This window comes from Dreissena polymorpha, chromosome 16, assembly GCF_020536995.1.
Source record: "Dreissena polymorpha isolate Duluth1 chromosome 16, UMN_Dpol_1.0, whole genome shotgun sequence".
Lineage (NCBI taxonomy): Eukaryota > Metazoa > Mollusca > Bivalvia > Myida > Dreissenidae > Dreissena > Dreissena polymorpha.
This window is the reverse complement of record NC_068370.1, coordinates 49,301,610-49,323,451: the sequence shown is the minus strand read 5'-3', so window position 1 is coordinate 49,323,451 and position 21,842 is coordinate 49,301,610. Positions and strand designations below refer to the sequence as shown.

Below are 21,842 nucleotides of genomic sequence, written 5' to 3'. Positions count from 1 at the left end.
TTAGTACTTTCCTTAACCCAGTTAAGCCAAATTGACTCTCCCATTCTTCTAAATTGGATTAATTTATTTCCAAAATTAGGGATGTCTTTTATATTTAGTTCTTTATTTAGAATATTTCTTACAGAAATTCCTTTAAGCAAACAGCGCAGACCCTGATGAGACGCCGCATCATGCGGCGTCTCTTCTGGGTCTGCGCTGTTTGCCAAGGCCTTTTTTTCTAGACGTTAGGCATAAATGGATTAATATGCACAAGAGCAGCACTGATTTGACTCTTCTTCGATATAGTACTACTGTAGTATTATATTACAGACTTCCATCGACCTTCTTTTCTGATCATGTGTGCGAGTACTAACTCCTCACTATTACAGAAAATATCGTTTAAAATGTCTTACAGATAATGAAAGGGTTCTAAAGCGATAAATTGAATCACATCATAAATACATGCTTTCAATATAATATTTTGCTGTGAGAACTCAAATTGACCTTTTACGTTTCAATTGGGTTATATTCAGGATTCAAAAGCAAAAGCGCGATGTTTTAAGCGGCTATGCCTTATATACTCAAGAATGCAAAATACGTATGTTAAATTATCATGATCTTCTTATAAAAATATTATTATATGTCATGAATGTTTAATACTAAGAAAGAGCATTTGAGTCGCGTTCTGAGAAAACTGTGCATAATGCATGTGCGTAAAGTGTCGTCCCAGATTAGCCTGTGCAGTCCGCACAGGCTATTCAGGGACGACACTTTCCGCCTAAACTTGATTTTCGGTAAGGAGGGACTTCATTGAAACTAAAAATACAAAAAAAAGCGGAAAGTGTTGTCCCTGATAAGCCTGTGCGGACTGCACAGGCTAATCTGGGACGACACTTTACGTACATGCATTAAGCACAGTTTTCTCAGAACGCGGCTCAATTTCTGTTTACCACGCGGTCTCCAATAACCAACCTGAGCTGTATTAATAAAAAAAATACAGGGATGCTTAGAGTACAAACGACAATTATCATTAAGTATACTTTATAATAAATGCTATGATAATACATCTACAAATGTTGGCGATTGAGCAGAAATTTCTGTTATTGGAAATCTTCTTGATTTTCATGAAGTTGTACATACGTTCAAATAGCATCTAAGCAAAATATAATGAACTACAATTTGTAAGATTCAAGTGCCCACGGCTTTTAATACAATTTCTTCTGTTTTTACAAGTATTTATGTTTAGAGATAAGTACATTATATAAAGACATTAACCCACCCACCGCACCGATTTCGACTTTGAATACCGTACAATATAATGTATTGAACATTGACATTTGCCTTTTTCATCCGTATCCATTGTGTGCGAGAATTGGTATATACGATCCGAGAACATGATATGTAAAGTTACGTCGGAACCAGAAATTTCACCTGATTACCTGGGAAAAGACCTGAGAATGTTGAAAATTCCGATACCGTATATTTCGTTACTATGGCGACGTAAACAAGTCTTAAAATCATATTCCCTGTAAGGCACTATCGGAGCGGTTCGATTAGAACCATGCACGAATTTCTGTCCGCTGACTAGCAGCTGATTTTTATAATCAGAAAATTATTAGTTCGTTTATAGTTTCCCCTGGAAGGATACTTTCATTAGAAGATATGCTGGAATTGATTATTAATTTCAAACGACGCTCCGTCGGGAACCATGAAAAACCAAAGACTACTTTGAAACAATATTGAGATTTGGTGATAAGTCTTCAGTGAACTAAATAGATTTGTGTTAAGCAATTGTTGCCAATGAATTAAAGCCCATTGTAACGTCGGTCTCCGCATGCCGCTGTTACCTGAGTGTCCGGGCGCAACTGATACGGCGCTCGCTTATATCAACAGATAAAATGTCGCGTGAGAGCAAAACGATATAAGGTTTTAATTTTACGACGCTTCCGCTTGGGAAAATAGTTCTAAGGGGAATCGCTTTCACTCATTAATTTTGAGTGAATAACCTTTGTATGTTTTCATCTTGTTGTTTCCAGTATCGAAGTAGAGTGAAGATTCCATTTTCCACAATATCCCTTATTGTCTATTGTGTCAATGTTACCGTTCATAGTCCTCAATGGAAATCAATTTGCCTCTTGTTTTACTGTTCGCGTTTCTAAGGCGTTTTATATAAGAGGTATCATATTACATAAAAGGTTAACATTAAATATGTGTCCCAGTATGTAATAGAAAAAACTGCATGTCAGGGCAGCGACTCTCTTTCTGCAAAGTTCTCAAAATCGTGTTAATTTTTAAAGACCAACAAGTATTTACTTCGTTTTCCAACGGCATATTCATATACATGTACATGTTTGTAAGTTTTTACGTATTGTTCATGCGTTCAAGATTAATGATCTAATTGCAAGACAGTTTCTCTCTCGTATCAAAACCAACTTAAACAACGATATTACGGAAATGCATCTTTACAGAAGCGCGTCTGTTAGTCTCTGTCAAACCGGTGGTAAACAAATCTCCATTTCCCTTTTAATATTCTTAGAGCCTTTCATCACGTCTTAATAAATCGAAAAACGCCGTAGTTTACGAGACCGTTTTTTTCATAGTCATCGGCGACGGACGCTCCGTTTCACCTCTGATTACCTAGTGCTCAGGTGCGCTATCACGTCGGCTTGAGTTACACCGTGTTATTTGCTTTATAATAACCCCACCACGGCGGATCTCCTTCGTGTGGGATTGGAACTGGAATATTGGGCCCGGTATTGATGAGATCAAATTCCTCGTAAACCTTTCTACACCGCGGGATACTGAAGAGAAAATGTATGAAAGAGAAAAACTGTTTCCATGGCGACCAAGTGTTTAGTTGTCGTTTTGTGTCCGTTAGTTGTGCAATGAAATTCGTAATGACGACATAGTTTGCTTGGTTTTCGATTTGTCTTGTCAAATGTTACTCAAACCTCATAAAGCAGTTGGATGGTTAAGTTTTTAACTAATTCGGTTCCAAACAACATATTCATTTGGTTTTATTTAAGTTTTTGGACGACTTGCCCTTTGCTGTCATGAAAATAAGATACGTTCTCTCAACCATCGCAAAAATTATAATGTGTATGCGTATGTACACAACACCGCATGTTTTTTGCTATATAACAACCCGAATTCATGCGGGTTCTTGATTGAATGTTTTAAAAAAGAAATTAATGAATTACAGTATTACACACGTATACTGCGGTTCATATTCAATACAAATACTTACAATTAGTTCACACGGAATTTCTAGTTTATTGTAATCTGTAATGCGAATCATAATCTTAGCATCTCACAGTGAGTCAATCCGATTAAAAAAAAAACATGTTCGTTCTCCATTTTCGACTTAAGTTGCGACAACTTTTTTTCAAGACATCAACAACCAACCGCATGGTTATAGCAAACTAAATAACCGCATGGTTAATTCCAACTAGATAAACGCATGGTAACATCTAAAGAGATAACCACATGCTTACATCAAATCCAACTAGATAACCGCAAGGTTACACCCAACCAAACTAGAAAACCGCATGACTACATCAGTCGAGAAAATGGCATGGTTACACCAAACGAAATAACATCATGGTTTCAACCAAAGCAACAAGAGAGCGGCTAGATTACATTCAATCAACTAGGTAACCGCAAGGTTACATCCTATTCAACTAGATAACCGCATGGTTACATCAATCGAGATAATCGCGTAGTTACATTCAACCAGCTTACCGTACGGCTACATCCCACTAATAATCAGCGTTCATTTCTCCAGGATTGAATATGTGAATCTGTTTACATTACGAGATGACGCAGCATTGCCGTTAATGACCTCCTCGTATAGGGTAACATATTTATAGATGTTAACATACAATTTTGCAAACAAATATTTGTTTGTTATAGTCCGTTAAAAAATACATACATAGAACAATGCCTTGATCTGAAGTGAAAAAGCTGGATGTTGCTCCCTAACCCCTCACCCTGATGGAATGGTAAACACAAAATAGGAGTTTAAAAGTTAATATACGATAATAAGACAATGGTTTAAAACCTTAAACAATCACACGAAGCAATTCATGTGATTTATCAAATTTCTATAAAATGTCTCAGCGAATAGGCCTTGTTGCCCATGATATGTGTTTCCAGATCTTTCCCAACTGTTCTTTCACTGTATCCGGCCAGCTCAACGCCAGACAAGCGTGCGCTTTCGTGCAGTCTGTTCTGAAGATGACCGAGCTAAAAAAATATGCATTTCAACTCCTTAACATTATCGTAGGATAATATGAAGTTCAGAAATAAGTAGTTGTTTTGGAAAAATATGGACTTTCACAAACAATAAAAATGCATATATTTGTTTACAGAGACATTAGCTTGAATACGATTTTATATTCTGTGGAAATAATAACGTTATATACCGTAACGTTTTATGGCATGTAGTCATATCGGACTACAATTTATTCTTCTTACGTCTCACACCGGGTTATGGTTAATAACACCATTAAGCAACCAATTAACAAAAGAACTTCAAAACTTCATGATTTATGAAAATGACTGCGCAATTAACGAAGCGTACATTGGATAACGGATACCTTGTAATAAGGAGTTTTAATGAAGATCAAAAATCAGTAATTCATGTTGCAAACTTAGCAAATGTCTCATTTATAACGTCCTGGACGATCGCAAGAAAACGGTTTCTTAGATCGCCTGTATTGATCGTCAGGAATCGAATTCATTAGCGAACTAATAAGATTTGCATTTCAACGTCTGAAGTGGTGTTGATCAGCAAAAGTGTAATTGAAAAAGTTTGTACTTATAAAACATTTTACATTCCTTTTACCGCTATGGTCGAATCTTTCAACGTAACTTTATTGATTCACCAAGACAGTCGGATATTGTCTTTAGAAGCGGATGAACATTTAAAAAAGTTTACTGCATTCTATATAACAGTGTTTTCGTTCTGATCGCTAATTGCTCGCACAGCAATGGGTTGTGTTGAATTAATGGCCCCGTACATCAAAGAATTACAAACATCCTAATTAGACGATTTGGCGATGCAAACAGACCGGAGAAGTCACGCAAATTGTGAAGTTACATAACTAAGACTCTTGGTTCATCAAAGCCGCTCAATATAGCTCGGATGTTGAGTTGCAAATTTGACAAGTATGTTGTTTGTTTTTTTTTATATATATTTTTTAATCTGCAGCATCTGCATTATCATTTAATTCATTTGAGTTGGGCATTTTTAATGCAATTAAGTTGCTACATGACATGCTGAAGGCTGATCGTTTAAATAGAAAACGTAATGCTGTTTTCAGGATTTCAATGAGTACTTCTATTCACGGCCCTTAATCACGGGCGCCACCTCTTTTTTTGCGATGCATTAATAAATGGGCCAATGCTACTTCCGAGGTGGCGCTATTGCCAGCAAGAGGCATGTCAAACTTAAACAAGAGTCATACCACATGTAGTATTCAATAGTATATGCAGTGTATTGCACTTGTATGGTAGTTGCAATTTCAGAAGATGTTTATGTTTATGAACACTTGTATACAGCACTGTCGCTCGGTCAGAAGGAACACAATATTCATCACATTTAACCCGCGACATGCGAAAATAGGGCGTATGCTTGATTCGCGAATTGTAGCTCCAGAAATGCTCGCAGAGTATAATCAGGAGTAACTTTGTCCGCTCATAAGACCACGACACTTTACGTGACTACACAGCGGACGACGTAGCTCCTGGACAGGTGACTGCGCGATCTGATAGGGTGAGCTGGGGCTACGCTGGTCGCATGTGACATAAGAACCATTTGCGCATTACGCGGGTGATTAAAACTGTAACCTTTGACATGTGTTGTGCTAGATGCCCAGAATTAGGCATAAAGTAAATAAGTTTAGTACTGGTTCTAAGCTATACAAGTGCTCGTCATGTGCAATGACCTAAATTTTAATATAGCATTGTTAAATACTACGTATTGATAACAAAAGTTTTATTTAACTGCGTAGTTAAGCTACTACCAATTGCAGGTATTGTTTGCAATCCTCACAATTTTGTAGACACTGCTTGCGATCACTACTGGACCTTACTCAATGTTTCAGAAGACACTTACAAGTTAGTTTTTCAACGGCAAGGTCGTTCTGTCATTTTTTATTTCGGAGTTTTAATACACAACTATTACCTGGAAATAATTTCCTGAACAATTCACAAAATTAATTGTAAGCAAAAATTATATAACAAGCAAATACAAATAAGTGAAAAATATTATGTTCTGAAAGCTTTATAATAATAATAATAATAATAATAATAATAATAATAATACGGGCAAAAGCCCGCGAAGCGGGCGTTGACCGTTCATACGTATGGAAATCTAGACCATGAAATTACATAAGAATACCATATAGGGATGCGTCTCAAAAAAATTTGCCACGCGACATATATTTTCGCGATGCTATTTATGACCTTGAACAAATTCAAAAGTACTTTGACATATGCATAATCACATGTAAATACATACTTCAGGAAAATCAATGACATCATATTTGTGTAGCCGTTCCAGAATTAAGTCATTAATCAATTATCTCCCCTGAATACTCATCTTTAGCCGAAGACTGGTTCACTACATAGAGTTACAGTCTTTACCAAACACAATTTAGGTGAACATGACACGTCTTTAATATATTGCCGAATCTCAGATTTCTGTCGAATTTATTTGCTTTGATCTTTTCGATATCTTATTGTTATTATTTTCATGACAAATCACAAACGCTTGTTAAAAAAATATTTGTTTTAAACATTATAGTTGGCATCTCTATTCTTCCAGTATTCTCGCGGTATTTCAATAACGACACCCTACTGTTTATTTGTCAGAATTTGTGACGCATTTTCCATTCGCTCTCAGAAAGAAGTTTTACGTGTGATCATGAGCAATATTCTGGTAAGTTGTCGTTGTTATCCACCAGAAACACATTTATTCACAAAATTTAAAGATATTCCTATCTAACTTTTTAGTCGTTTAGCTTTAATTTTTAACGTATGAACACCTCGTCTGCTCGCACTTTACCGATATTCCGAAAGGTTACATATCACTATGATTAGTTTAGGCCTAAAACCACAAAATCCGATACCGTTGGATTTTCGTACCACAATCTTACGTAAAAAATCTTCCAGATTCGAAATCAACAAAAACAAGACATTTATAAATGGTCTGCATTATTGATCAAATTTTAAGATATTTGTTGGTTTTCCGTTTTAAGAAGCTGTTCTGCGAAGACAAGAGCTGGGCATCATACAAGCCATTCTATCCAGCAAAACTGACAGGAGGGATTCCCTAACTATCAAAATTTCCAAGCTATACACACAGTTATTATCTGTGGTGATCTTTATTGGTTCTGTTGGTTTACTTGGATGGAACATGTGGGAACTTTTATAGAACTTTGAAAACTCTATATACGTCTATCTATAAACAAAAATCAGCTATGGTATAATAAGATCAGATGTGCAAACAATGTCAAAGGGTTGTTAAATTAACAATTTGAAGGCAATAATGCTGAAAAAATATTAAACTTCCCATGCAAATTTTGTCTGTATATCGACAAGTGCCTGCCTATAAATGTCAAACTAGTAATACAACACTTACCACAAGTATGTAAAAGCACTAAGTACCTGTGAGCATTTTTAGTAAGATAGTGTAATTCTAAACAGTAGCAAATAGCTTAGTTTATGCATAATGCAATTAATATGATTTCCGTTCTATTGTGTAATTACTAAATTGGTTGTTACTTGTTAATCCATGATAAATGTTTTATGGCTAGTAAAACCAGCAATGTTAATTTTGTAAAAGATAATACAATAACACCACTTTGTAATTTCATATACTAGTACGTAAATATTCTTGTACTATAGGTTGATGACAGTGTTTTAGTATTACTTATTTTGTAACTATTATTTTATGTGCAAATAAATGATGTGAAGTGTTTTGTATCTCCACACAATACCACATACCACTTTATATATGTACTGTGTTATGTGTTATTTGAATGTTTAAATAAAAAAGTATGGATGATATAACATGATGCATTCTAATATTTGCATTCAAATTGTAACTATAGAGCAAAGTGTATGCAGTTTAGACTGTGATTTTAGAATTGCTACAAAATGGCTAGTTTTTTTAGTGGCGACAAAATTTAAACTATTCAACAAAAGTTTGCGAAAAAAAATTTAGAAACCTGCAAGATACCTGTATTTATTAAATATTTTAATTGCGAAACAAGTATGTTGTTATGCTTTTACACATAATTATAAATTGATAATAAATAAGAAGACAATTAGTGGTGTTCACGTTTCCCAACAGTAGAAATCATTCTTTTGATGAAGTCAGTGATATACAGACGAACGCTCCAGGTATGGCTTTCAATACGTAGTGTGTGTTATTTGACAGTGTAAAACTTTTAGGATAAAAAAATCCTGTTAAATTTGTCAATCAAAATTGATTTGACACATCACATGATTTTGATTATGTTAAATCAGTGTACTGTATGCTAAATGCAACTGCTTTAGCAAGCTGTCAAGTTGAATTGAGACATTTGATGAAACAAACTGTTTCCTGGGTAGGACCAGTACTTAGTGTCTATATGACGTACCATGACGTCGAAAGTCTACAAGACCTACTAGGTAGAACGAGAAATGTACTTCGACGTACAATTTTCACCGACCCTTGAGTGTTAGCTAATCAGAAGACACCTTAAATCTGTTGCTTTTAGAGATATTTGACATTGAACAATATTATTATTATTATTTATACCTAATTATGCGACTATCGACCGCTTACTCATAGTCTTAGATATTGTGCGTATTTATTAAACATAATTATTATTATAATTTATACCAAATTATGCGACTATCGACCGCTAACTCATAGATATTATGCGTATTTATTGACCTGGCGTGGCGGAATTAACCTCTGACTTATGCAAGTTATGGTTATCACAAAATACGACCAACGGAGAGGTTATTATACATTATTTATCCCGTTAATGCTTGGTAACTGTTTGGTTACCGTTGGGAATTTCCTACACAGTAATGCGCTGGACGGTCGTGATACTCCGACCCGCATGATCAATAAATAATCACAATATGCTGAATAATTTTAATTTTAAAAAGGTAACAATTGAATCTTATTCAAATTTTTTATAATCTATTTCAATGCATTAAATACTCGAAACTTCTATGTGTTTTTTTTGCCATTCTGATATTTTTATTCATTTTGTCCTCAATTAAAAAAGAGATTTTAAACATTTATTATAAATAAATCTGAAGGAAAAGCGGCTCAAGAGACTAGTGTTTTGATTGGCTGTTCAGAAAATGTGTACGTCGAAGTACAAACATGTATGTCGAAGTACAAATTGTACTTTGACGTACAAATATATACTATAGTATGTCTTTAGTGTTATCTTAAGAATGCTCCCACTTAAGGGATAAATACAGAGACCTCCCAGTGACTAAGCCAGTTAGCAGACACCCCATCCACTAAACCACAGACACCGAACCAGCTATAAATTCCTGTGGCTAGAAAACAAAAAAAAATAAGATGCTAGATCTTTAAGCTTGGAACATGTAACTCGTTTTAAGATTGATTTTTTGGGATGCATTACTTAATTATTGCAACAATTATAATATTTTGAACACAATCATGTCCATATATTTATTAAAAATACATGGTTATCAAAAAAACTTTAAAAGCTTTTGCCCGTAAATTAGATAGCACCTATAATCATATTAATACATGTAATGATATCCTTTTTTTAAGAAGGATACATTAAGATACACGCATCATAAGAAGCAACTTAGAAAAACATGTTTGCACAATAGATATCTTATTTACAATATGTATAACAAACAAAAGCAACACTAATACCTTTTAACATAGTATTTCAGTTAATACCACCACCTGAAATTTTATTAAACCCAATGTAATATAAATCAAATACATTCCTTGATGGTAAATTAATTCAGCATGTTCTTTGGTCCATTTAATCTTACTCATAAAAATGAATGTATTCACATGCAACGTTTAAACATACAAATCAATGAAAAATAAAGGGAATGAACTAAAAAAAGTGTTAATGATATACAACGACAACAACAACAACGATAGCAATAACAACACCGAACAATTGTACTGAACTGAGATATAGTTTGCATTCACTTTTGAATGAGTGAATTGAATTTGAAGAGCACATTGTATAAGGCTTATTGTTTTCATGATATGTTTGCTATAATCTGTGCAAGACGATTTTATGTATTTATTATGTAGTTTTAAATCTTTTGAAAGCGTTATCTTTTTAGGCAAATTTCGCAGCTTATGTCTTTAATTATTTTAAAATGATATTATTATCCTTCGTATATTCACTGCACGGGACATTAAGGTTTTATATAATTAAATGCAACGTATTCTGCTCGACTTTTATACATTTCTTGCATTTTTTTCTGCAATCATTGTCATATACACTTGTGAAGAGTAAAGAGGCATGCATCCTTAACACTTAAATGTGTAAAGTGAACTTTATTTTAAACTGGGTATGATTGATCAAACAAGATTATAATAGCACCAAAATCCCCATATGCTCAAAACTTCATTAGTAAGTTGGACGTGCTTAATCACGCAATATAAAATGACGTCTTTTATTCACAATTGCGAAAACCGTTGTTTTCGAAAAATATTGTCCTACCAAGTTTCTTCCCACAAAGCAAAAAGTGTACTTTGAGTAGTTGATCAGTCAAGGAGCGCCTGTCGCAGAACGTTACGTCACGTCTGTCAACGACATGTCGTGTATCTGACATGTCGCAGGCAAGTTACCTTGTGTGCATCACATTTGAGCCGGTAAATAACGAGTCTTGTACCGCCCGTGAGGAATGTGAAGTATACGACAGTATACATGATGTCAGCGTATGAATCATTCAATTATTTGTCAATTACATTTTATTGTCCGACAGTATTAGCAGACTTTCTGATCCCAATGCGCCATAATGGCATACGCCTAATGTTTTTGTGTGAAGATATTTCTTGTTGTTTTTCTCTAAGCACGTATTTCTTAAAAATATATATATTAAGGGCTTGTTTTAAGATAGTAATTTAAAAATATCAATTGTACTGTTTTGGTGATCGTCTGATCCACATAAATCTGCTGACAAGGAGTGAATTCTAAGGTCATTATTTCTGCAAAATTTATATTTGTAAGCAAACAATAAAGAAATTTAAAACGCAGAACTTGTAAGTGTATGTTTTCGCACATTGAAGGGACGTGTTCAGATATTTTCGTGCTTTTCAAAAATATTTGTTTACTTATCTTGACTTATTATAAAAACTTTAAATATTATAATAAATAAAAAGTAGTGTCTTCCGCGGGTTTCTAACCCGAGACCTCTTAAAGTAAATGCTCAAACACTACTCATGCGCCACTCAGGCCTTTGATTTGTGCGAAACATTAACGCTATATAGTACTTAACGTATTTTCCAAATTATCAAGGAAAAACGTTACAAACGCTTTATAATTTTACTTATTTCGAATGATGATCAACCTTGAATGAAACGATATTTCTCACATTTTTTTCTTCGTTAGGAGTGTAATTTTGCTTACCTCAACATAATGTGTACATTCTTATGTGAATCTATGAGAATTGTTTTCAAAATCGTCATCTTACCAAACGGTAAACAAGCCCTTAACAAGAAGGACTGGAATTTTAATGCGAAAAACTGTCGGCCTAAGGTTACACCTCATTGGCTGATGCCAAACATTGCGTAAATATCGATATAGGACGGTGCATTGTCGTTTACTTGCACTTTATATTACAATATATTCACTTTTCTTAACTCCGATCAGTGAACCAAGAGGTACAGAGCAATAAGAATGAAAACAAATTCGAATCTACAAAAGATCGCGGCCAAAATGAGACCACCGGTCACATCGGTCAATTTACAAATGACAGGAACGTCTTGCGAATCCCACTGCGAAATCGATAAATGGTTGGCCTAAATCCTGAAAATGTCTGTCCTGTCTGAGACCGCAGTGTGAGTGACGGCCCGTGTCAACCTCTGCCTGAGTGTTCTTGACAGAACGTGTCCGGCGCGAATTGCAGGCCCGTTACGGCTTTTGATGGCTTAGGATGGGAGGAACGCTTGGATTTAGCAAGCGTCAGTGCCATTTGTTCTGATTGTCATGAAAGCTGGGATAATTCGAGCGCTCGGATGATTTCCACAATTTGATAGGCTATTTCCGTCGATCTGACATGGTACAGAACGGCTTAAGTGGCTCAGGACTCGCGTTTTGTCCACTGCTAACAAAATGAATTCGGTCGCCAATTTCTTTCTTCGAAATCTATACGCAAAGCCGACTTTACGGAACCGGATTATCGTTGCAGCTGGGAAAATGCCCGTCGGAATTTGTATAAAACATGGTCAGATATTCGCATTAGTCTTATAATGTGTGGTAACCTGCGTTTTGTGTAATCGCTACATATTCTCAGAACTTCATCATTAAAATAGACTATAGCATTTGTATAATTGGCATGCAACGTTTATTTAATGTTTAAGGCCTGTCCATAGTTTAACATGTATTTAGTCGCTCTTTAAAGAGGCTACATTATATTTTTCAGATTAAATATGAACAACCTAATTAACTCCGGAAACAATATGTCCTTGTTGTAGAACAACAACACAAAATGAACAATGGTTCAAATTACGTTGGCTTCACTAGGGATCGAACCTCGAAAAATGTTTCGAAAACGACTTTGGTATATAACAACTTTGTATCTGTATTAATAGCATGTTTTCTCCAAAACGTTTTTGTGCTTTTTTCGTTGTTTTTCTGGGAGCTATGTGTAACCCATTAATAAGGCGCATCATTTCAACGAACCCAGATCTTACGGGAACATTCTTGGAGCCGGGTTCTTTAAAAGATCCAGCACTGGGTGTGATCCACAATCATCCGCGAGTTGCCCGAGTACAGATCTCGAACGAACGATATTGATCAAGCGACTGTAACAAATACCGCTAGTGTAAAAACGTTAAAAAAATGTAACTCAATAGATGACGTCCCTGCAACAGATTAAACCCTTGCAAACATTATTTGAATGCAAACTAGTCTATAAATAATGTATTCCACTTTATAGTATATCCCCTGGAGATCAGAGGTCAAGCCGTTATGGCTCATGTTACGTAGTACTGAGATGATCATTTTTAACCCGGATTCCCATCCTACATGTCGGGCGCTTGTCAGGAAATTCGGGCGACACCCTTCGATTAACCCATTTACGCCTAGCGTCTAGAAAAAAAAGGCATTGGCAAACAGCGTAGACCCAGATGAGACGCCGCATAATGCGGCGTCTCAGCAGGGTCTGCGCTGCTTGCTTAAGGGAATTTCTGTAAGAAATATTATAAATATAGAAATAAATATACTAGACATCCCTTATTTTGGAAATAAATTGATCCGATTTAGAAGGATTGGGACAGTCCACTAGGCATAAGTGGGTTAACTATAGCTGATTACAATCCGCCATATCAGAACCGGTCCCATGCGAGACTTGGGCCTTCGTATGTGAAATTCCTTAACGCTAGGCCACGGAAGTGACAAACTAGCCCTGCCTGTTAGATACATTAACGATATGGCTATCCGACTACCCTTAAGCGAGATATGATAGGAGTTACCGTAGACATGAGTATTATATGAATTGCCTGGATATAATAATATTAAACGGCATTTTTTTGGCATCTCACATACAATTATTTATGTAATCCACATATTTTGATTACGATATCAAAAATATCACGTACATACTCCACAATGATCAAAGCATGTATTTTAATGCTAAAATTATGTAACTATTTTATAAATCTAAATTATACGTATTAAGTTTAAAAAAGAACATTTTATAAGAAAGTTTACTTATTGCAAGCGGCCGGTTCTTATTTCCGATGTTTGCTCACCCACATTAAAAAAAATCGAATTTCTAGGCAAGGGAACACACAACAAAAATCACTTTATCATAATCGTCCTTCCCGGACAGCAGACATTGACAGGAACGCGAAAGAGCTCTTTGTGCCAGCCGACGTTGCAACGAACCCGGAGCGCTTGAAGGATTGATGTACGGTCGAATCACGTGCTAGCCTCGTTGTGACATCGGCTTTGAGTATCCGAGTTTTGCTCGGGAACTCTGTGCCACGCACGCAAGTCGCTGGAGATGTATATCGCTCGCATAAGACCGTACGGAAACATTTACTCGAGTCCTATTAAACAGACATGATGCTGATACCGGGTTTTAATCAGATATTCGGTCCATGTGTAGAATTAATGTCGGTTACTAACCCGTGCAGGTAAGTTCTGTTTATCAAACAACAAATGATACAGTGCTTGAAGGTAATCTTTAATTACTCTGACATTTATTATTACAATGTAACTTCGAACCCACCTCGGATGCGTTTACTTTACTTAAGATTATGAAAACGCAAGATTGGTCAAAGTTAATGTCTTTATGACTTGAAATACAAGTTTAAACGTGCGTTGTATTTAATTGGAATAACAAACACTCTTACAAAAAATAATTTATAATTGGAACTTACTCGTGGACTTTGCTAATAAAATGCTTCAAATACGTTAAGTTTCTGGTTAAGTTCGTATCTGCTTACTAATGTACCACCCTACCTATAACTAATATGTTATTCAGTCAATAGCTTTTGGCATTATATTTATACATGTTGGTTTTTTCTTTTTCAATTTAATGTTATGATCGCCAATAACAACGATTTGCAGTTTCGATGCGTGACGAAATACACATATCAAATTATCGATCACATACATGGCAGTTATTTGCACCGAAAATCCACTTTGTTGCAACATATTCGTTTTTTGAAACTTTAAATATTCTGATGATATAATCTGTTCGGCGCGCACGACTATTTCAAAGGATTAAAGCGAAAATACAGTGCAAATGGAAAGAATCCACTTAGCGATAAAAATTGCTTATAATTTTCAGACCATTATCAAGAAATAATAAACGTCATATTTCCAATTACTTGACCGCACGGCAAATCCAATGATGTTCCAACGTCAATTTGAATCTACCATTAGTTGTTAGGTTCGCTTTGATATTAACAAACATCGTGTAAACTAGCTAGAGAAAATATCTAATTTCAAACATAATTTTCTCAGAAAGACGCCATTCTCTGTCACACCTGAGTATTAGCTTCATTTCAGGTATTAGACGGATTTAATCTAATATGGTCCCGAATAATGGCGGCGTTTCTCCTGGCCTACTAATTACCAATCTATCTTGGCTTATGCTCAGCTAATTGGTTGTCCGGGAGCGCTCGCCGCTCTCGTGCAGTCTCTCCGTAGTTAGCGTTCGGGCGACTAATTGCCTGATAATGGAACTTATTTGTCGGGGTAATTGGGCTGACGGAATTGTAGGATGCCAGCAAATAGGAGACAGGGAGATGAAAGGACCTGTAATCCCGGGGGTCCTTGCCAAATTAGGTTATAAAGTTACAAGTCAGACAGGTGAAATGACGCGTTTGAAAGTTTTGTCACGGATAATTTCTTAAATAACTTTCAGGAGAATTCATCTGATCTTTAATGGTACCACTAATGGGAAGCGCATCATAAACAATATGTCTTGTCTATCATAGCGTATATAGTATTTTATTAATATTTCTAGTTTTTACCTTCAAGAATACGAATTGAACAAATGATGTCGGCTGTCATTGAAAATCGTGGTTTGAACGTGAAGTAATCAGAACTTGGAAATCAATACTGTCTAAAAAAACAATTGACGAAGTACCTGTTTAAAAACGTATTCATAGCTTTTCCACAGACACGCATAATGAATGTGGTTCTTGTTGAAATACCTAGATTTTGCCAGCTTAATTTTACGCATGCATTTAAACAAATAATAAAATTGAACTTTCAATTATGTATTAAAACGTCGTATCAGGCTTCCCCTTCGTTTCAGAAGTCCACAGTGTCCTTGCATGACCACGAATAAATGGTTTGCGCCCAAATCACATTACATGTGTAAATGATTTCGGTAGTTCGACAGCTGCAAATCTTACTGGCCATGTGTAGACTTGATCAACAATTTCAAAAAAGCTCCTTCTCGAATTCCCAAATGTTCGTGATTGCTCATTTTGGTTTAGTCATTCCGTTTTATGAGAATAGCATGGCAAATAATGGACAAAATTTGTCTTTATTCCTATCCCAGGATAATTCGAAACTATAAAGAAGTCACCCGATTCCAATAAAAGCAAATATTTTTCGCGTTTTCCATTTCGTTGGAAATAATTAAACTACTAGTGCGACAGGACTTTTTCTATCTGGGATAACGAAGAAATCCGAGTTGTCCGCAAAGTGTGAATGGTTGTACTAATAACGACAAAACTGTCAAATTTGACAAAATAACTTTCAATCATTAAAACAAGTATCTGTTGTTAAGTATCTATGCAGAGCTTACGATATGACGGACATTGAAAATCGTGGTTTGAACGTGAAGTAATCAGAATATAATATGAACATTGGTTCATTTCGTATTAAAGCACAATTTAAGTTACCGCGCGGTCGTTATGACGTTATTTCAATAAAACACACATTATTTTGAAAATCAATACATTTAATAATATATACTTATCCTTAAAGTTTGAACCAAATACATATTTAGAATGGTGAGTATATATAAGGCTTAAGATACGCAAATAAGTTTCGAAAAAATAATTACTACAATGTCCGCACAGGCCAATCAGGGACAACATTTTACGCTTAAATTAGAAATTCGGTAAAAAAAGGACTTACTTTAAGCGAAAAATACCATAAAAGCGGAAAGTGTCGTCCATGATTATCCTGTGCGGATAATCTGGGTCGACACTTTAGGCACATGCAGTATGCCCAGTTTTCTCAGAACAAGATACAGTGTATCATGATATTCCCCCACAAAGTTAATCATAGCGCCTTAACATTATAAATGCTTATTTAGTTGTGGCCGAAGTCTTCCGCAATGCCTGAAAAACGCGTTTTCATGCTAATAATCTGCTAACGTTTATCAATAAACGTCAATAATCATGTTGGAAACTTCTCAAAAGTAAATATGCACGATATGAAGATTTAAATATAACTTAAGTCATAAAATAATATAATTTGTACCTTGTGTTAACATTAACCGTTGATACGTCGAAAAATGTTGCCGATTTTATAAAATGATCAAAAACGCAAGGTTAACCTAAAGCTGTCATAAATATTACCGAAATCTCTTACGATGTATCTTCCAAATTTTAATAAAAGGCGCTTGAAATGCAATAAATCAATCCGTTTTCTCTGTTTTAACTTTATCAATGTGCTTGAGTTTAAATAGTTCGAAACTTGAAAGTGCCGGTCGTTTTTTGCAATTATAAAGACCACAAAAACGCATCCCAACAGCAAAATGAACAAAATGTACAAAATAACAAATTTACCACCAATCGCTCAATCAATGTAAATTCAGAGCTTTCCCATCTCGGATATCCCCAGACTCCGATTATAAGCCAAATTTAATTACGGCGGAGTATTAGGGATCGGCTCACGTTATTCTCGCAAATTCTCGGCAAATGAGGCGAATTTCAATGCGCGAATGAAACCAGTCATGTTTTCTTACGACTTCCAAGTTTCTTCGGCATTCCCGGAAGATCAAGCGCGCATACTTACAGAGGGCGTCGGTGAGTTTCTTTCGGACAATCAGTCAGAGTCACTCATCCTGGGATCAGTGGTCTGAATAGCTCTGTTCTATATATTATGATTGACGGAACATCTGGCTGTTTCAATTGAACAAAACTCCATTATTGCGCAATATACAATGGTACATATTATAAATGCATTTATAAGAATGGATTTATTTTAAAATGCACGTACATCTGTTAATAATTTAACGCAATAAATATATTTAACATAACGCTTACCAGATTTTCGTTTCTAAAACCTCGCCGGATGAACTTTCTTTATTGCGGCATCAACAATGTATATCTATTAACTTTGCAGTTGCAATAATTGAAATGTTAAACGGTGCATACAATACTTTGCTTTTACATGTTTCATTCGTGACCATTTTAACTTCAGTGTAGTCTTGATAAAACAATCAAAAATACCCATCGAAAGTGTACACTTTATTTATCCAATATTCGCACTTAAATACAACTCACGGGTAAGTTCTAAGGCTTATGAACATTTTAAACACTGGTCCCCGGCTTTTTCTCTCCACAGGGCGAAGCGATCGGTCCAGGGGAGAGCACTCTGCCAGCCAGCATTTCCCGCGAGTACAAGCGCGTGGCGATAGTGGACGACTTCTTCGACATCATTTATGGCGTGCACGTGGAAATGGACGGCAGGGGAGGTAAACACGCCGGCCAGAAGCGGACATATCGAGCGGTAGGTAACACGTTAGCACCGTGCTGTTTAATCACTATTAAAATGTATTTTATTGTTTTAAAAACGTCTTTTTTATCAAGCCAATGTGGATAAGAAAAGGGATCTTAATATTCACTTCGGGTAAAATCCATTTTATAAGAGACTTTAATTTGTCAAAAAAGTTGGCAGCAAATGAGAAAAATGCATGGTTACATAATTTTGCAATCAAAAGCGATTGCTTTAATTTAAAACAAATATGTACTCATTGTTGAAGTAAAAATATAAATAAAAGCAGTATTACGTGCATCACTATGTTTCATCTAAGAGATTCTATTCATTTTGCAAATTATTTTAATGGGCATCAACAGATAGCGGAGACGTACTCATTTTTACCCCGAGAGGCAGTAACGAGGTTTCTGATGTCGTGCTCCGACTGTCAGAAGCGAATGCACATCGGCGCGGACACGCCCACAAAAGCCGGCGTCAACAACAACAATAACAACGAAGATAAAACCCCATCGCGCCTTATCAGCTCTCCTAGCGGACATCCCAATATCACAGACTTCAGGTAGATGTCAAGATTTACTTTAAAAATCTGGTAAATGCACAAACACTTATGAAAAGTTTCTCAATGCTCGTTTCAAATATTTAAAACTCGCGTTTAATTATGAGTTATTGAGAATGAGTGAGGGATATACACTTTATTGACTGATGATTGATGGATATGTATCTACTAAGTGATTGATTACGAGCCGGACTCATCTTTCGACAATTGATCTGAAGAACATGTGAGGCCAATCGGCCTTAGATGACATATGTCTCTCTAGCTTCGGGATAAAAATCTGAACTATGCATCTAACTGTACGTGATATTATTTTATTCCACACAAAGCGTTCCTTAAAAAAGGGAAATTGTACTCATACAGCGCCATCTAACGGAGCACACGTAGCACGTGATCTTTTTATTTCATTTTTATTTAATAACCTTAATACATTATGTATGCTAGAGATTTTACCCCCTGATTACAACCAGCACCATGTTTGTACATCTGTTGTAAGACAAGAACTAAATACCTTTTTCTTGATATATGACAACCAAACACTTTTCCGAAAGACAAGTTTCTTATACCACCTGCTTCGTCATGTAGCCGTCAATCGATGTTCCCACGTCGTAATAGCTATAATTTATTGTGAAAACAATTAATTGCAAACATTATATTCAGAGTAACTTCTTGACCCCTTAACTTAAGACATTGACTGTAATCCTCGTGGAAATGAATTTCGGTCACTCGGTGTCGTCGGTGCTAATCAGTCAATACATGTTCGTGAGGAAATGTAGTGTTAAAGGTTAAAATTGGAAAGTGCTGTTCGCGCTCAGCCGCGTGTCATATTGCATCGGTCAGCGAATCAAAACTTATTAACATAAAGTTATTTCTGAAATCCTTGACATTTTATCAATTATTCTTCCTGTTTAATATAAACTGATTCACTAAAAAGCTGGTTGAAAAATTAATATACAACCATCCACCACATCAGACTTAGAGCTATCTCGTTCATGTAAAGAGTTTTTGACGATGCTGGAACAGCATCGTCCAAGGTATGATAACCATCAAAAAAAAAATCACAATGGCGACGTATGTAAATGACCGAGCCAGTCCGATTGAGATAACTCGATTTTTCAGTTACTTCCCTTTTGCATTCGCCACTGCGTAGGAGATTGCTCGTCATTGATAACATTCTCCTAGCAGAGTTGTCGTTCGTGTTTCAACATTCAACAATGGCCGCCCCCACGAGAGTCTCGATTCAAAACTTTCTTACTGCATAAATTGGCTTGTTTCGCTATTTAGAAGCTGTCATTTAGGATATATGAATTATTTATTCACTAAATCTCCGCTTATGACAACAATAGTTGGAATTCGAAGGATATATACTCGATGTGAATGAAGGACTTTCTGGATCGAAACAGCTTGACACGGCAAAACTGGCATACTTGAATTTTTAGTTATCAATATAAGTCACATTGTGCTTTATAAATTGTATGCGAGCATTTTGCGACTTATTGAATGACTATGATACCCGATATCAACATTTCATCGGGGATTTGCAGATCGCCAAGCTGTCCTGAAATTCAACATTGATTTCAAACTCTTTACTGGTTTGTACTCTTTCTTAGTGTTAGTACTTTTTATCATTTTAAAGGGGCCTTTTCACAGATTTTGGCATTTTTTAACTTATTCATTAAATGCTTTATATCGATAAATGTAAACATTGGATCGTAAAAGCTCCAGTAAAAAATCAAGAATACAATTAAAAAAAGGAAAAGAACATTGCCCGGACCAGGTTTCGAACCAGTGACCCCTGGAGTCCTGCCAGAGTCCTGAAGTAAAAACGCTTTAACCTACTGAGCTATTCCGCCAAGTACACATACATGACGTATTTTATACCTTATATAAGCAATCTTCGTAGTTTCACAAAATTTAACGACAAAAACAGAACTCTCCAAATTATTCAATCGTTTCGCGTTGCAACGCTTTATAATTTTTAGGTTTTAAAATCGCCAAAAGATGCATATAATGGCTATATTAGACCATGGTAAATGTCCAGTATTACTGTTTCCTCACAAATATCATAACTAAAACGAAAATTTGCGAATCTGAAACAACTTTTTTCAATTTTGTCAATTTACCAAAGCGTGAAAAGATCCCTTTAAAGTTAAATGAACTGTGTCACAGTAAAAGAGACATTAAGGCGATTGTGGCCAGTTTGGATCTAGATCAGCCTGCAGTCGCTTGAAAGCTGTTTGCTTAAAAGCGTTTTTCTGACAATAACAAATAATTTAATTGGATACTGATTTGACTGCGCTTTTCCTGTGACCTGGCTCAAATAATAGAATTGTTATTAATCGAATTATTTATTTCGAACATTAATCAATTGTTTTTCTTGTCCCTCGGGATCAATGACTCCAGCAGTTTCCTGTTGAGAATTGAATACTGCTAAAGGCGATGCTAGGGGGCGTGAGAGATGATGCACCCTCCAGTATCGCTCGATTGTTCATTGTCGGCTCGGGTACTACGTACATGTACCCCGGGTACTCTTACGTATACTAACATGTTTAACCCTAAATCAGTCGTTGTCGACTATTTTTGTAATAATTATATATACTCATTTATGTCAATTTTCTGTAGAATGGCCTCTATATTATCGGAACACATACTGAAAAAAGCATGTTGATGCAGTGTTTTTTTAAGAGAAGTGTGTTTAAGATAATCGGTTGCGCGTTTTACGACATCGGATTTTGGGCGCGAATACAACTCGGGTACAGTCTAATATGGACCGAGTACAATTACGTGTATTTACCGTACCTGGGGTACATGTAAGTATACTTAGAGTACCCAGGGTACATGTAAGTATACTTAAGAGTATCCGGGGTACATGTAAG

General features: G+C 35.8%; 1 protein-coding gene across 1 annotated transcript in view; it reads left to right on the top strand.

Annotated features, from left to right (window-relative positions):
- LOC127861837 (nucleolar protein 4-like) overlaps window positions 1-21,842 on the top strand; it is a 58,251-nt gene that overhangs the window by 8,596 nt on the left and 27,813 nt on the right. Inside the window, 2 exon segments of the mRNA XM_052400517.1 lie at window positions 18,261-18,425; window positions 18,773-18,972. Coding sequence (XP_052256477.1) covers window positions 18,261-18,425; window positions 18,773-18,972 — 365 coding nt within the window.